We start from the raw sequence: 17,761 nt of genomic DNA, 5'->3' as shown, positions 1-17,761 counted from the left end.
ACTTTATCATTTTAAAACTATAGCACTTATTTCTTTAGTTGAATCTGGTCCAAATCGGACCAAGAGGGGTGTGATCTTCTAAGAAATGTCTTTTGTGGTATCTTATTCCAAGTATCCAAAAGTACTTTGTGTTCAATTCACTAAAAACCTTTCCCCAAGTACTTGTAAGACATTACTTTGTTCCTGAGAGGCCACCATTTTCATTTTAAGGACGAAATCTGACCCTCATGGGTAATGGCCTCAGTCATGAAGCTACGTGTGTAGATTTAAGAGGTCATCACGCTGGCTCTGTAGTATCAGAAACACAAAGATGTAGGGAGTTTGCCTAACAAATGAACAGAAACAGGGAAAGAACTTTTTATTTGCAGATTCCAGGAAGGTAGATTACAAACAACAGCAAATCTCAGCATCTCTTTAATAACACTCTAGGCCACTTGAAATATAAAAAAGTAATTGTTTTACTTTAGAAAATATCTCTGAAAGTTCACTTTTTAACTGCCACAGGACATTAACTAAAATACAAATCCTGCAGAGTTTGGGTAGGAGAAAAAAAAACCTTACCAATATTATGAAAATACTTTTTATGAAATGGTTTTAAGGATTGTGAACTTGGCTGATGAAATATAACAAGCATTGAAAATACTTCTAGCCAAGGAAATTGTTGATGCAAAGTAAACATATATCTATATGTATACACACACACAAGTCCAAAGGCTGGGTAGAAAAACCCTAACAGTATAACAAATGTGCATTCTAGCACTTGGATTATTGAAAGCAAAATAGTTGTATTATATATACTTTATTGAGTAGCAGAAGCTTATCAAATACTCATAGAAAAGCAGCTTTTGAAACTCATTATGTGTATATAAGAAGGCGTGTTTTCCCAAAAATTACTTTTCAAAGACTAAAGCTCTGTAATTGATAAAACTATAAAATGTCTATGTATTTATATGGTGATAGAAATCACAAGAGGCTTTATACTATTAAATACACTTATGAAATTAACATCTTCCTGGTCCAAGGATTCCCACAAAATTTACCATTTTTGTACAATTTGGCAATGTCAACATCTACAGAAAATATATTAACCAACCAACCAACCACTGTTTCATTAGGAACTGCACCAAATCCAACGTCAAAAACATTACTTTATTTTTCTAGGATGAAATGTCCTATTACGTACAAAAAGAATTGCCGTTTAAATTTGCCACAATCTGTTAAAAACATAGCCATCTATTGCCTACAGATAGGAAAGTTCTTGCCGCAACGTTTTAAGTGATTAAGCCCATCTATATCTATATATATATGAATAAATAGTACAGAAATACTGTGACGTGATGAGATGCAAAATAATTTCATAATTCATTAAAATGTAGGATTCTTGCATCAGCACAGTGCATACAATATGTAACATTTTTTTGAAAAGCAAAAGGACAAAATAACCTATGTTTGACTACTTCCATGTTAATATTTTAAGCAAAAACTTTGTTTCCATGTTTTCAATGTTGAACAATTAGTCTCTTTTAGTTTGTAAGTAAAAGTGACATTTTTATGTACAAAAAGGAATGGGCTTCATTAGATAACATTAACCCAGAATAACTTGTACACCTGAGCCTGTAATAAGAAATAATTGGGAACTGTAGTAACGTCTTTCTTTTAAGAAACTAAGGTCTGGGAAGGTTTTGCATAGCAGGGTGATATTAAACAGAGGAAACTTAAAAAACAACTATTAGATAAAATTCCAGAACCTGGTAGGACAAAGCTAATATGAATTAGTGCAAAATCTAGTAAAATTTTTGCAAAGCTGCATAAACCAACTATGGCAGATCTCACAGAAGCGATTATGACAATGTAGAAATACGACGTGTAAGATTAAAACACTGAAAGGAAAAACATGCAAACTACACCTTCCTCTGAGGTTTCCCTTTTCCCCCTACTGCTTACACTACTTTTTCTTACGTGGGAAAAAACCCCAAACAACTCAACCAACCAACCAATACAGAAAGGATGAAGTCATTAAAAAAAAAAATGCCCTTCATAAAATATCAGTAGCAGTCTGTAAAGGGTAGTCTGCCTGGTATCGTAAAACGTACAGACGAAGGCAACGTGTATTTTGTCACATTATCTTTTTTTTTTTTAATCAGTCTGATCAATTGATGCAACAGGATTAGCACCGTTGAATATTTTTCTTTGACATGATGACAGTGGGCTGGGAATTGTAAAATTTAGGAGCACTACTGCCCTGGAGAAATCCAGGTACAATCAGATCCTTCTGCCTTTTTATTTTTCTACCTTGTAGCCCTCCCTTTCCCCTCAAAAGGCTTACGGAGAATCATTAGCGCACATTCAAAGACACCATCTGTGGGAGAAAAATGATCTCCATTTATTTTGTTTCATATACATCCATAGTTGAATTTTAATACAAAAAGAAAAAAAATTAGAATCTGACAAATGTTTACAAACAAGATACCTTCAAATAGATTTTACTCATTTTAGCCTGGTGCAGAGTAAATGACAAATTGTTCTGTTATATTCAAGGCAACAGAGTCTGTAGTCCAGGACACTCAGCCCAACCTTTATGCAAGCTTAATTTTTATCTACTATGAACAATAAACTCATTGTTGATTCCCAGTTGTGTGTGTGTGTGTGTGTGTGTGTGCACATGTGTACATAGCAGCTCCTTTCATAGAAAGAAAAGACATCTAGAGGTCGTCTTGTACTTTTACCTACAGGAATCATGATAAGATACAGAATGGATTACATGTAACTGGGGCTGGATTTTATAAGAAAAAATAATTAGCTGACAAATGAGGGCAGCAATAAAAAAGCGTCTTTTTTGCAACAATAAATAAATACAGTCGAAAGTTTTCTGCGAGACTCTAAACCAGCTTCTTCACTGAAGAGCAGACGTGGCATTTCCATGGAGTTACACTTGACCCCATATTATCTTTTTTTTTTTTCTTGCTTTCTTTTTTTTCAATAAACAAAGTTTTCCCGCTTCTGCCACAATAGTAAAACCATTTGATCTTGACAAGATAATGGTGTCGTTGACTTTGCTTTTCCCTTGTCCGTTGGACAAAATTGGCCAAGAATATAATTGGACTGTTATGACCAATAAAAACGAAGTTTAGGTCAAGTCTTGTCAGGATAACCTGACTAAAAACATCTGGCTCCTTAATTTTAAAATAGTTCAGACAACCAGATTCTTGCTGTGTTTTATGTTAGGTTAACACGCTGAACTTTAAGAAGCTGTAGACTGCAGTTTGTTGTTATGAGACCTACAGAATACAGAAAAAAGGGAACAATTAAGCACCCTTCATTTTTTAAAACAATGATGCTTTATGTGGATGCCAAGGTCAGTCTGTCTGGGGAAAGCAGCCATGTTCTTTCATTCACCCTTGGCAAGCAAATATATGAAAACAAGAAATTAAACAAGTAACCTATAATATTAAAATTTTTCATGGTACACTAAACATGATAATTCAGTGGAAAAAGCCAATATTTTTTAAAAAGGAATATATATATAATATATATATATATATTTGTCCAATACAACATTTTTAGCCAAAGGGACAAATAGAAACATTTACAAAAGCATTACCATTGTGGTAAAAGATGTGGATACCTATGCGTGTGTGTGCTTATTTACATTGAGTTGGGAAGTATGAAGGAAAATAATACTAAAAGGAGAGAAATAACAGTATTAAAATCACAGTTTTTTCTATTAAAGTTCAGAAAGTCTCCTTTCTAGTTTCACAGTTTTATTAACAACTTTTGTTAGTAAACCAAATTACTGTACAGTTATCAAGTATGTACTATTGCCAATAGTGTATATAAATACAGTCTTCCAGGAGTTTACAATTCTTAAATACATTGTTCAACATGGCTGCTAGAATAAACTGTTTACTACTATACATCTTTTTTTTTTTTAAACATTAAAAAATTATATTAACTAATCTGAACTCTGGGGGGCAATTCTGAATTAGGTAATCACGTGGTACAATAAAAGAAAGAGTGACCCCAACATCCAGTTCTGATTCCAGTTAAAAATTCAGACTAAAGATATCACAATCTGTAAGAAAAGAAAGAACACGGATGATAAAAATGATGAATTGTAACAAAGAACAGTTAACGAAAATAATGCTGGAGATTGCAAATTAAAAATGGGGAAAATATGGCAAAGGAAACACTGGAAATCCATAAATAAATAAAATTTCAAAGATTGGCTACATATATGTTTCATTCTGCCCTAAACTCAACAAAAGTTCCCTAATACCACTTCACATTTTTTTTTTAACATAAGCAAGACTTGGGCAGAGTCCTCAGTTGACTTCTGTGTTCTTCAATAAAGATCATATAAGCTAGAATATAATTAAATAGCTATAGAAAGTACTTGGGGGCAAGCACTTCTGAGTGGTCCCTTCACTGTGAAGACCCAGCCTTTATGTCTCCTCTCCTTCCCCCAATTCTCTACTTTTGTAGCAGGCCCACCTCATCAGCAGCTGCTGCCACCCCTACTCGGCTGGGATTCAAATCTCCCAGCTTCCACCAAAGGGTAAACTAAAGCCTTTTCAATTAAAAAAAAAAAAAGCAGTTTCAGAAATTCAGCTGGAGTGTAAACTACGTAAGGTAGGAAGCACAAAGCACAGAGGGCTTATAGTAAGTTTCAACCTAAAGTCTGGGCTGCCTGAGAATTCCTTGGAACTTTCAGTTCTTGGGTAGGGAGATTTCTTACACTGCTATTTCTTACTTTATCAACTTTGCATTGTTTAAATTGTTATGGCAAATGAGAACTGAGCGGCTTATGTAACCATTTTCCCTTCTCCCTTCTTGAGTACAAGTTTTATTTCTCAGTAATTTAAATCTTTCCACGCTTTGTCTGCAGACTGATTATAAAAGTTGGAAATCAATGTGCCATTTACATTATTGTGACTATATAAATATTTTTCTCTGTAGCACCTACTCTTTCCCTAAGAGGGCATTCTTAGTAACCTATACAACTTTTTTCCTTTCATGGAGTTTCTGATTGCCTTTCATCACCCCCCCCTCCACTTACATTCTTAAGTTATCTAATGTATGAATCATTTTTTCCCTCCAGACACATCCCTCCTGGGAGTGCTCCATTCTCCTGCTTCAATTTGCAGTGCCAGCTGCATGGGCCTGCTGTACAAATGCCACTCTGGGTCAGTCATTCTCTTAGCTTTCTTGAAATCCAAGGTCTTTCGTTTTTTTGATTTGCTTCTTCTTTTTTTGTTAATGCACATCTTAAAATAACTTGCTAAGAAAGGACGCAAGGGAAAGAAGCTCTTTCTGAGTCCTTATATGACCTGAAAATACACTTATTCCGCCCCTACGTGTGACTGTTTGGCTGGACGCAGGTTTCATTTTCCCTCCAACTGATTATATTCTTCCATTACTCTCTAGAGTTCTGTGTCGTCAGAGAAAAGTCTGATACCAGTCTGACTCCTATCACTTTACAGGAATTTTAATCTCCTTAGAAGCTTTCAGATAGAGCTTCTTCTATCCCTGGCATCTGGAGATTTCAGTTATGGATATATGTGGAATGGACCAGTTACGGAAACGTGGAATGGACCTCTTCCCACTTGTCTGGCTGGCTTACACGTTTACCAACCATTCTCATCCCTCCACACCTCCCACCCAGCTCCACCTCCCTGCCCCACAGAACAAGAGCTCCATGGCAAGCCGCTATATTCAATATCTGATGCATAGCAGTGGCTCAGCAACCATTTGCTGAACGAACAGTTTTGCTTAGATACAAAATTGTCTGCATCTCACCAGCTCAGGAACTTTTTCTTAGTAGTCCTCTGATAATTTCCTCTCCTCTGTCTTCTCTGTTATTTCTGAAATTTCCATTAAGTGAATACTGGATATTCCATAACACTTTTTTCTTCATATTTTTCACCTCCTTGTCTTTTTGTTCTTTACATTGAGAGTGCCTTGATTCAATGTGTGCAGTAAGTTTGTAAAATTTCTAGTTACTGTTTTTTTTTCAGATTATTCTTTATTTCTAATATCCTGTTCACCATTTTACAGATGCAGTATCTTCTAAAATTTCTCTTGGGACATGATTTAGAGGCTTGCTTTGTTTTTTAAGGTTCTCCTTTGACTTCTCTGGAATCTTTTTTTTTGTTGTTGTTACACCCTAACCTTTCACCTTGGCACTGCAGGCTTTCCTTACATGTCTGGCTATCCGTAACTGTCTGTTCCCACTTAAGAGTAAGTTCACAAACTTGATGGGTGCCTGGAGAACCCTGTGCATATGTATGCAGCTTACTAACTGGTGGGCTTTGCTTTAGATCAGAGTTTTCAATCTCAGCACCACTGACATTCTGGAGCTGGGTAATTCTTTGCTGTAAAGGCTGCAATGTCCGATCCAAGTGTGGGATGTTCAGCAGCATCTCCAGCCTCTACCTATTAGATGTCAGTACCACTTACCACCTCCAAGTGTGACAAACAGCAGTGTCTCCAGGTATTGCTAACTATCCCTTGTAGGCTGAGGGTAAGCAAATTACCCTGTTGAGAGCCCCAGTGTTAGAATAAGGGGAGCCAATCCTTCAGGGATCAGGGGATTTTCCTCTGGGTCCCATTCTCTTCTGTCTACTCTAGCTCTCTGCTGATGGTTTATTCTGTTTCTCTGGAGAAAAATCCAGTGTTCTTCCAGTTTTTCAGGCCTCCTACAAGGTCTGCACAGGGGTCAATGAGGGTGACTAGCCTGGATACGTTGGAGAAGGAAATGGCAACCCACTCCAGTGTTCTTGCCTGAGAATCCCAGGGACAGGGGAGCCTGGTGGGCTGCCGTCTATGGGGTCGCACAGAGTCGGACACGACTGAAGTGACTTAGCAGCAGCAGCAGCAGCCTGGATACAGATCTTCAGCTAACGCTTCTCTCTTCCTACTCTCTCGCCTTCGATCCTGTTTCAGACTCTGTATGTTGAAGGCTGTCTGGGGTCCTACCAGTCAGCAGGCTGTCGCGTCTGCCGAGGAGCCTGCTGCAGGAGTCTGGCTGCGGCCTTCTTGCCTCCATCAGTCAGTGGCCTTCTGTCTGCTGTATTTCATGATTTGCTGAAATCTCATCAGCTGACTGACTTCTCCCATACTCTTCTCACCACTCTGAATTTATCTCTTTTTATTCCTTTATTATTATTTTCCTGGGGACTCTGTCATATTCAGTAAGTCCTCTTCCACTTAAGTTTTCCAGCTAATGGGTTCATAGGCAACAGTAAAAGCAGGAAGGTTTTAGAGATTCTTTAACTCTCTTGGTTCGTGGTCCACAAAGCCTCCCTACTGCTTTTCATCCTGCCTTGCATAAAGTTTGTGAGTCTTTTGTTGAGAAGGTGACTGGGTTGTGCCTATCCTTAACTTTAAATACACTGACTAAAGTACAGGTCTCAATCTACCTTGTTACAGGAGAAGGAGAGAAACAAAACACCCAGAAGATTCTCCTAAGAGAAAAATGACTAGAGATTCTTACACTTTGGTATGCAGAGTCCCTTGGGAGTTCACTAGATAATACAGGTGCCTAGGCCCTAGCCTAGCCAAGAGTTACCCAGGGAAGGTAGATCCTCTGACTACTTAGGAAGGATCAAACTAGTGGGCTGGTGGATGGGAGACAGTGAACAATGAATCCCAGGACTAGACTGGTGGCCGTTCTCAAAGAAAAGGAAAATGGGCCTCTGTTGGGAAGAAGAAAGTCATGGGCTTGGAAGGAGCAGGTACTGAAGGTCAGAAACAGAAGGGATGAGGTCAAAGCACCTGAATACCACACGAAGCTGTTCAATGCTTTTTATATGTTACTATAGATTCAAAGGGGCTTTCCTGGTGGCTCAGCTGGTAAAGAATGACCTGCAGTGTGGGAGACCTGGATTCGATCTCTGGGTTGGGAAGACCCCCTGGAGAAGGGAACAGCTACCCACTCCAGTATTCTGGTCTGGAGAATTCCATGGACTGTATAATCTATGGGGTCGCAAAGAGTCGTTGGACATGACTGAGCAACTTTCCCAGGTTCAAAGAAAAAGTCTGTGGAATTAAAGTCTAGTTTTGCCCGAGGAAAAAAATCCAGAAAAATAAAATTATTCATGATTTCAAAGACATCACAAACATAAATTAAGGAGAACGTGCTAAGATCCCCTCTTTATGGTCTTCCTCTTACTCTATCCTACAGAACAGATATTTTTATACTTTTGTAAACTTAGTGAGAGCAAGAACTCTTACTGCTATCTTTGTATGTGCCCCGTGGCATTTAAGACATCTTACATTCTTTAAGCATTTGATAAATGTTTTTTGAATTTTAGAAAGTGGCTCTAATTTTAAGTAGATCACACACAAATCTAGCCATTTCTCATTAGGAGTTGAACTGATTCAGAGCACTGAACACCCCTGCTTACCTGCTAGCCTTGAATCCTTTCAATTTCTGTACAAAGAATGATTCAAGAACTTCTGCACACTGGTAAAAAGGAGAGTCACTTGGATTGTAGTAACGACAATTATCAAAAATTTTGGTCATATCTGCTACAAATTCCGTCAGCTTTTCATAATATCTTCTTTGTACTCTTTCTTCCATGGTGGCAAGGTCTTAAAAACACAAAATGTAAAAGATTTTCAAAACCTTAAGGTCATTCCAATGTGAATACTGCCTGCAGTTCTGACAAACAAGAATAGGACTGACAGATAAACACAATTTCAAAACTAAATCTCAATAATTATTTCAGAAGTGAGAAAATAATTTTGAAGTTCATTCAAAAAATAAAAGCTCAAGAGTATCTAAGAAATATTTGAACAATAAAAGCAATGGGAGAAGACAATCTATGAGAATTTAAAAAAATCATAAAACTGTGATAATGAAAAGTGTGGCACTGTCCAAGATGATACAAACATTAATGGAACTGAATTCGAAACAGGAACAGACCTGACTGTATTCAGCATATGAATTTTACAAATGTTGAGGATGTCATTTCAAGTAAGCAGAGAAAGGAAGAATTCATTAATAAATTGGGTTGGAGCAACTGCCTACCTATATTTGAAGAAAAATTCTATCTCATACTATATGCCAAAGTAACCTAGGTGGATTAAAATTTAAGGACAAAAAGGAATGTAGTCAATCACTGAACCACGCATATAAAAGTAGTTAAAATGGCAAGTTTACGTTATACATATATTTTAATACACACACATACACATCTTTGATAGTTCCAGCGTATGCAGGTAGGGGAAAAAGTATAAACAGGAACAACTGTAAAAAAGGAGCCAGTCTGATAAAATTCCAAACAAAATTTGGGCACATCATTTTGGGCAGGTTATGTAAGCTATACAGGAAGAGTGAATGCTTAACACAGCCCACCAGGATAGCACCATAGTCAGAGTTTTTTAAAGTTCCAGACAATCACTGATTGAGTAGCTGTAACAAAGTATGTGAGTAGGGTCTGGACATTTTATGATTTCAATTTAATTTGATATTCCTTTAAAAAAGTATTGGGAGAATATATAGGTAAGTCTTTACATATCTGGGGTAGGGAAAAAGGCTGAAAATACAACTCCAAAAGTAGAATTCATAATGATTAATAGATTTGAATTAAAAAATGTTAAAAACTATCTATGACCAAAAATTACCATAAAACTTAAAATATCCTTAGAATATAACTACCCCTTAAATAACACTGACAAGAGTATGAATACCTCAAGAACAAAATGGCAAAATATATAAATAGGAAGCTCACAGAGAAAAAGTTCAAACAGTAAGAACATCACTAGTTACTGAAGACAGGCAAAAACAGAGAGTCCTTCTTTTGTCCAAATTAGCAGAAACTAAAAGTCCTAATATCAGACTATTAACACAGGCTACGTTTAAAGGAGGATGAGAGTGGTGGTAATTTACATTTTACTCCCTACATTTCTGTAACATCTGCGTTTGCACCTCAAACCTATCATTTTGAAATAAATATATGCAAAGAAAAAATGTTCTCAAGAGTGATAATGCTCAGTGTCTTCAGGGGTGCAGAGAAAAGGGTACAGATATATGCCATCAGTGGAAAATGGTTCAACCTGCTGAGGCATAATTTGAAAATACTTATCAGAAGCCTAAAAAAGTATACATACCCTCTGACAGAGAAATTCTGATTCTAGAAATTTTTACTAAGAAAGCAAACAAGAACAATGCAGATGCACAAAGATGTTTTAAAGAAGTGTCATTTATAGAAGCAAAAATTGCATACAACCAAAAAAAAATCCATTTTGGGGGAGGTGATTAAATAAATAATCTTAACTTCATACAATTAAAAACAGTCTGGGTCTATACCACAGCTGATGTGACAAAGCCACTGACTGACAAGTTTATAAAATATGTTATAAAACATGATGATCCATATATATAACTCCATTTAAGAAAATAAAAGCTGCTGACCTTGTTGGCTCCTTCATACCCCTAAAAGAAACTATTTTCAAGTTAGTCACTGTTTGTCCAGACATTTTCTATGCACCTTTAAATACATGTACGTATCCCGAGAAAACACACTTGCTTATGGCTTAAAACCTAGCAAATACTCTGTAACTTTCATTTTTCTTTCAACAGTATATTTGGGAGACCTGTATTATCTTTATGTACATTCCTACATAAAACGCTATTTATCTGGCTGGCATTAAAAAAAAGGAAAACATTCTAGCTCTTCAAGAAAAGAACTGTGGTTAAATAAGTTAAGGCATAGTCAATTTACAGACCATATAAAGCCATTAAAATTGTTACTGAAGATTAATGAAGATATATGAAGATTAATGACAGGAAGATGAATGCCAGACACATTTACTACATGATCTCAATTTTTTCCTTTTAAATATATATGATTTCAATTTACACACACACACACACACACACACAAAGAACATACCAAAATGTGAGAGAAAAAGTGCATGCATCAAAAAGGCTTAGCTGCTCTTGGAATATTTTCATCAGCTAGAATGAATCTTTTGGCAGTTCTGGAAGCTTTTACGTATGTTCTAACTTCTATAACTTCTTTTGCAGATAAACTATTTTTAATATAATCATCACCTGTAGCTGTTCATCTTAATATAGTCACTTGCAGCTGTTCCTTATTACTATTTTCATTTTCTGGGCAATGAGGCCATATTTTCTTGGATTTCTACCTTTGTTCTCCTTCAGGAAAAGATGAGGAAGAGGGGACAGGAAAGATGAGAGGTTCAAAAAGACCTCAATCTATTCAAGGATTTCACTCCTTATACAGCTACAGAGTATTCTGCTCATCCTTTTTGGCTTCTCCTCTCCTGATGGTCATTTATTTCATTTTCAGTACTTTTGCAATTATAAACACTGCTGGGATGAACAACATGTGTGCATATATAAATCCTAAGGGATGAAATTGCTGGGTCCAAAGCTATATAGCCTTGAACTATAACATGTACTCCCCACTTATCCTACCACTGACTATACCAGTTTAGACTCCCACCAGTCCTGCTTAACACAGCCTCATGATTTATCAGTTGCATGGATGAAAAATGAAATAGCTGCTTAGACTTCTGAAAAAACTTCAAGTTCAACTCAAGCACTTACCCATAGGTTCCTTAATAACACCGTAATAATCTGGTGCGTCGTTAGGATCCACTGGTTCAAGGAAAGGCCAGGCCATCTTATGGGCCTATATTGATGAGAAAAAAGGCATCATTACTGTCAGGTAGAAATAAAAATTTCACCTAAGCTTCCCATCTGAGTTACTGTATCTGAGTTACTGTATCAGTCAGCCTTTAAACTTGGAGAGTCAGTTTTAAACTTGATGGATGAAATTATTTATACTTGGGACGACTTTTGCTCCAGTTACAAATGATCTCAGATGAACATGCTCTGTAATAATGGTGCTCAGAGGCCTGGGACCTTGCCTTGAGAGGGAATGGTGGAGCACTAGCTTAGAAGTCAAGGAATCTGTCCTCTGGTCCCTACCTGATGACCTGCCAACTCAGTGATGCTGCCACTGCAATCCCATCTATTAAACTGGAGTGGGAGGGGTTCTAAGTGGGGAATGGTTACCTCTGCGGGCGAAGGATGTGGCAGAGGGATGAAGTTAAGTAAGATGCAACCACATGATGAGACTACTGTTGCTTTAGTTCTTTCAATGATTCTGATTATAACGACACAGGAGACAGTGTTGACCTAGCACTATGTCTGGAATACATCTCTAATACTTGCCAATCGTATAAGGCACCCCCACCTCCTTTTTATTTTTAGTAAGAGAAGGAAGGCTTTGCCTCAAAGCTTTAGATAAGCATTTGTATCTCACTAGAATTTAATCAAATTGCTTTTCAATCGATGGTATTAACAGTAAGGTAGTTTCCTTTAAAAATAAAATTTAGGCTAAAAAAAAAATCAGTCATTTTAAACATGAGCATTAGCTAAACAACAGCTGAGCTAGCCTGTGGATCTGGTAAACCTCATGACAATGGCATGTGGAGGACTGAGTTCTGTGGAGCACTTCAGTGGGGAGTCGGTAAATAATCAGGTCCTTGAAGATTGGAAAGGTCAAACCCCAGAAGTGTTTCCTAGGTCATGCTGGTTGACTTCATCTTTAAATGCTGCACAGAGAGTGGCTTCTCACCTGCAAAGAACGCAGCACCCTCTTCAGACCCTCATAATCTTTCTCTGTGAGCGGCGTGAGCACCGTCATGGCATCCTCTGTTGACTGGCACTGTGGACAGACGTACTCGTCAATGAGCTCTGCCTCACTCTGCAAGATGCCAACGCAGCGCCCATGGTACCAATTCTGACACCGGTCACAGCCGATATAAAATCTGCAAGATCCGAAATGGAAATGTGAGTTCAAAACAGATGGGATGACATGACTTATAATTTACTTTAAAAAAATAATAATGAAACATGCATCTGAAAATATTCTAACCCTGGGATATAAAATAGTTTCAGTATTATAATTATTTTAATACTTCTGAAGATTGACATTCCAATGTGTTAATTTAGTATTTCCGATGTTAAGAACAAGCATTAAAGGTTTAAGAACACTGTCAAAATTGGAGAACCAATATGATAAAAAAAAAAAAAAAAAGGAGAACATTTAATTGACTTTAAAGCTCAAAACAAAATAAAGACAAAAATCTTTCAACTAATACCGTATCAAATGGGAAGCTGGTACTGGCCACCCAACTGGGAGTTCAAAATCCTAAACGCTAATAACAGAGTCTCAGAGCTTATTCCCGAATTAGTGTTTTACTAACCTGCGATAAAGCACCATTTCAAAACACTGATAAAAGTCCAAACAAGTCAGGCTATTTTAATCTCATTAATTTCTGCATTACATATTGAAGAATCAAGTCTACCGTTAAACCACATTTTCCCCAATGCATCTCAAACATTCACTATGAAGCAGCATAAAGTTTGAAGGGGAGGTAAAGAGGGAAGAAGAGAAAAAAAAAATTGGAAAGGAATTTGTAATGTAAGTGTATCATATATGCAGAAAAGTATCTTGCTTTTTATTTTAAAATAAAATAAGTAACCAGTCAGAGCAGTTTGGCTTCCTAAATTATTAAATATGATGCTCTTATCAGAACTCACTGTGACTCATCATAAGGTGTTCTGCAGATACAGTACAATTCCTCACTGTTGCCCTCTTGTGCCCGTTTACAATCATTACAGATGTACACATCCATTTTCTTAGCCTCCTTTTCTGTGATGCCAACACATTCTCCATGATACCAGTTAGTACAAAGATCACAGCCAATATAGAACCTAAAAGCATTCACAATGAAAATGACAATGTAGTTGTCATTTTGAGCTGCATGGTACGTAAATCTGTCTTCCCTGTCCTGATTCACGTTCTTACAGGGTAACTTTCTGCAATGAGTCAGCTAAACATCCTGAATCCAGCCATTCTAACCCTGACAAACTGCAGCATTTGACGCTGTATCAAATGTGGAAACATAAAAGTCGCTCACATCCATTTCAACAAATACACTGTTGAGTGAAATGCGGGTCTTTAAAAAAAACACACTGGGATTTGAAAAAATAAACAACACACCGATGGTAATGTCTCCCTCTTAATGAATGTGTGTAAAACCGTCACAGGCACAAAAACCAAAGCCAAAGAATCAAAGACTTACATCTGTCAAACCTATGCCACAGAAGCCATTTCAAAGTCGGGGCTATTTCTTAGATAGGTTTGAAAATGTATCTCACGATTTAAATTTGAAAACAAAGCAAAGCGCAAACACCGAGGAGAAGTTACACTACAAGGAACATGCAGGAGTTCAGCCAGGGGCAGAAGATAAAATGGTCAAAATGTGATATGAAGAAGAAAATTAAAAAAGGTACATGTAGGAAGTCTACCAAGTTTTCTAAATAAATATTGGAATTTATCTGTAGTAAGATTATGACATGGGTCAGTTTTTCAGTTAGAATGTGTGTGACAATGTGGAGAGCGGCCAGGTTAATTAGCTGGTGAGAAACTACTTCAGTTCAAAACCAGGATACACTGTGTGGAGAGTGATATATGGATTGTTAATCTAAAAACAAAAGGGTCTACAAGATGGGGCCATATGAGTGTGTCACCGTGGGTAACCACAGTCAGTCAACCTCGAGGCCTTTGTCGTTTAAGATCCCAAACAGCATAGTGGAGACTATCTCTATGACAAACACAGTGTATCTTCAGTGCTGACGGGTGCTCTGGAGGAATGCCTGGTCAGAGTCACAGCAAGGATGAGTGTGAACTGCAGGGAATGAGACTGGCCTTGCTGACACCCCTGGTTCTACCCAATGTATTTCTTGGCAGATTCACCTAGAGGAATCGAAATAGTCCTCAAGCTTCCAACTAACCTGCTTTTGAACATCAGGGAGTAACAGACAGTTGTGTGGTGGGTCCTATTACCACCACCTTTTTCCTTCTGAATTACAACCCTCACATGCTTTTCACTGCTGCAGGTGGAGGCCCTGGGGTGTTTCTGTATGCTGCCTTCACCAGGCGGTGTGCTGCGTGTTCTGGAAGTAAGCTCAGGACTTGAATTTCAGGTTTTAGTCTTTCTCACTAGATTCCCAAACCAGCCTAGTTTGGTATAAGAGCTCACAGAATACTCCTTAAAACTCTCCCCAGCTAGAACAGGGAATGAATGAACCTGGTATACTGAAATGTTAATAATGAAAGAAAGTAAAAAATATGAAATATCCACAAAATAACGATCTCAATACAATGAACATATGTACGTGTGCCGCATTTTATGCAATTTAAAAGTTGTGTGTGAAATGAATTTCTATGATCTGAATATTTTAAATAGGCCAAAGTGTCTTGTTATTTAAGGAAAATCCATAAGCAGAGCTTTTTGTAAAGAAAGTATATCATGTTGTTTTGTTCTATAAATCATTTAGTATAATTTGCCTAAAGGGAGGCACACGTGTATTGAACCATGGGGAAAATCAGTTAATAGGGTTCTACTTTTTATATCACATCTAATTTCTCATAAAGTAAGACAATGAAAAGTGAAGATGCCTATACTGATCTGCGTTTAATTCAACACACAGCTAAAGTTACCAACAAAAAGTTTTGATTTAGCACTTCCAAACGGATTATAATTTAAACAGCATCACTAAAATAGTTCCAATGTTACAACTTAAACATCACTAAAGAGACAATTTTATTTTATAAATGGATTAGGCATCTACTTACAGTAGACATTAAGCATTCCTAATTCTAAATGATCACACTTTTTAGCATAATCAAACTTTTGGGTATTGTAAAATTAATACTGCTGTTAATTTTGGTTTTAAAACGTTGGCCTGCATACGAATGTTGAAAATGGAAGCTAAATACCTAGCTGAGTGATAAAAATGATAGAAAAAAAAGTGTAACCACATTTATGAATTAATGTCTCTAAAATCTTGTATATATAACCAAATACAAGTCACAACTATCAAAAACAGCTTCCAGTTGCCGTGCTTATCAAATTTTTGAGTGTCATTCTTGAGGAATGAGTGAAAGAACTCCTTTTTGTATTTTTCTGACTTCTGTCCCCAATAAGAAAGTGGGAACTTGGACAAAAATATTAGGTTACAGTATTCTATTGCAGAAAGATAGAATTAATTGCAATTAAATGATAAAAATTCCGAACCATTCCAACTCAAAGCCCTTTCCACCATTTGAATCTAGGTTGTCTCTAGGGTTGGATGTAATCATGGGCTTGTGAAGATTCCAGAAAGGATGATGTCAACTTTGGGCGGTGATAGTAACACACTCTTTCTTCAGAGAGCATTACTGACTGATCTGGAATTGATCCAGAGAGAAAAGGAGAAAGCAAAGGAGCAACAGAAAGCTTATTTTTGACAGAAAAGAATATGATGAAGGACAAACATGAATCATGAACACGTGGGGGAAAAAAAAAACATAAATTTTTATTCTAGTGTCAAGGTTAAGAATATCAGATGCAAGACCACAAATGAAGTATCATTACCCTTATGTTTAACTATTTTCATTTACACTGCTACTGATATCCTCATTTTCTTCAAAACTGGACACTTAGCTACACTTTTAAGAGAATAAACTAGAGCTCAGAAAGATCTACTCACTTAGATTCATCGTAAGGCGTTTTACAGATACAGTAAAGCTTTGTGTCCTTCTTAGTTTCCTTTGAGGTAGTAGAGATCATTTTCTTCTTCTTGGACTTGGAGTTGGAGTCTCTCTCCTCTTCCCGCTTCCTTTTCTGGGAAGCCACAGGCAGCGTGGTCGTGGCCGTGGCCAGAGGGCCCGGGTGCTGTGGGGGAGGCGGAGGTGGAGGCGAAGGCGGAGGGGCTGGAGGTGCGGGCGGTGCTGCGGGGCAGGTGGCAGCTACTGCTGTGGCCTGCACCATGTCTTTTTCCTTCTTAATTTTCAGGTCCCTCTTGAGCTCTTCCTGTCATCAATTAAAGAAAATACCAGACCATCAACCGACTTACATAACACCCTGGCCAGAGGACCTTACTTCCCCTCCCTTGTCCGAGGAGTTCCCTAGTTCAGTCTAAGGCGAGGGAGTCTTGCTAACTCCAGACAAGAGGGTTCTTACTTTACCTTAAACCCAAAAGACAGCTAGAAACAGAAAATGATAATTACACAACAATTAGAAAGCTGCGAGTTATCTTCAAAGGAGGTTGGACAGAAAGATGAGCATGTGTATAAAAGAACAGTCCTTCTGACACGCCAGGGTCCTGCCCTGGTCACTGCGGTCGTCGCTCAGGACGCGGTTTCAAGTGTCCATACACGCTGGCTGCTTTCTCGGCTGGTCTCCTTCCATCCCCTTAGAGTGAGACTGGACATACTGGACATGAACGGGATGTGACCCTCCAGACGTGGCCTGACCAGCAGAGTATGAGACAGATACGCCTTATGTACTGTGCTTCTATGTCTAGAATTTAAGACTTGAAGGAGAGCTATTTTCTCAAAAGAAATTTTGCATAAATTACAATCTTCACTTTTTCCCATGTGAAATATTTTATAGACACACCTGTGGTACTAAGCGCTACAACTTCTTAGAAATGATGATTAAAAGAGTTTCATTTTCCTAAATAATATGACGTGTTTATAACATAACGTTTATAAACATAATTTTAGGAAAATTAAGATTGTCAAGACAGTATAAAGGGTATTCACTTTGACCACCCCTTCAAGAACATTCCTATGACAGCATTAACATATGAGAAGTGTCTGCTTTCTGTATAGTTTCTATGTAAATTTAAAACTGTTCTTAAAAATGATGTCTATTTGTTTCAAGGAAG

At 37.5% G+C, this 17,761-nt stretch overlaps 1 protein-coding gene across 38 annotated transcripts in view; it reads right to left on the bottom strand.

Moving 5' to 3' along the window:
* Positions 1-1,130: 1,130 nt before the first annotated feature.
* Positions 1,131-17,761, bottom strand: part of BPTF (bromodomain PHD finger transcription factor) — a 132,947-nt gene continuing 116,316 nt past the window's right edge. For 17 of the 38 annotated variants that reach the window (XM_086356849.1, XM_086356867.1, XM_086356854.1 and 14 more), the window contains 6 exons: positions 16,580-16,902; positions 13,583-13,756; positions 12,615-12,807; positions 11,579-11,663; positions 8,406-8,592; positions 1,131-3,278 (listed from right to left, as the gene is read on the bottom strand). In XM_086356849.1, coding sequence (XP_086212975.1) covers positions 3,242-3,278; positions 8,406-8,592; positions 11,579-11,663; positions 12,615-12,807; positions 13,583-13,756; positions 16,580-16,902 — 999 coding nt within the window. In that variant the 3' untranslated portion in view covers positions 1,131-3,241. Of the gene's footprint in view, positions 4,073-8,405; positions 8,593-11,578; positions 11,664-12,614; positions 12,808-13,582; positions 13,757-16,579; positions 16,903-17,761 lie in introns of all 38 variants that reach the window. The other 21 variants (XM_086356855.1, XM_086356873.1, XM_086356882.1 and 18 more) reach the window with 3 other exon arrangements.

This window comes from Bos grunniens, chromosome 19, assembly GCF_055505025.1.
Source record: "Bos grunniens cultivar Pamir isolate PY7600 chromosome 19, Bosgru_T2T1.0, whole genome shotgun sequence".
Classification (NCBI taxonomy): Eukaryota; Metazoa; Chordata; class Mammalia; order Artiodactyla; family Bovidae; genus Bos; species Bos grunniens.
Note: the sequence above shows the minus strand (reverse complement) of the source record. Positions and strands in the feature narration are given on the sequence as shown.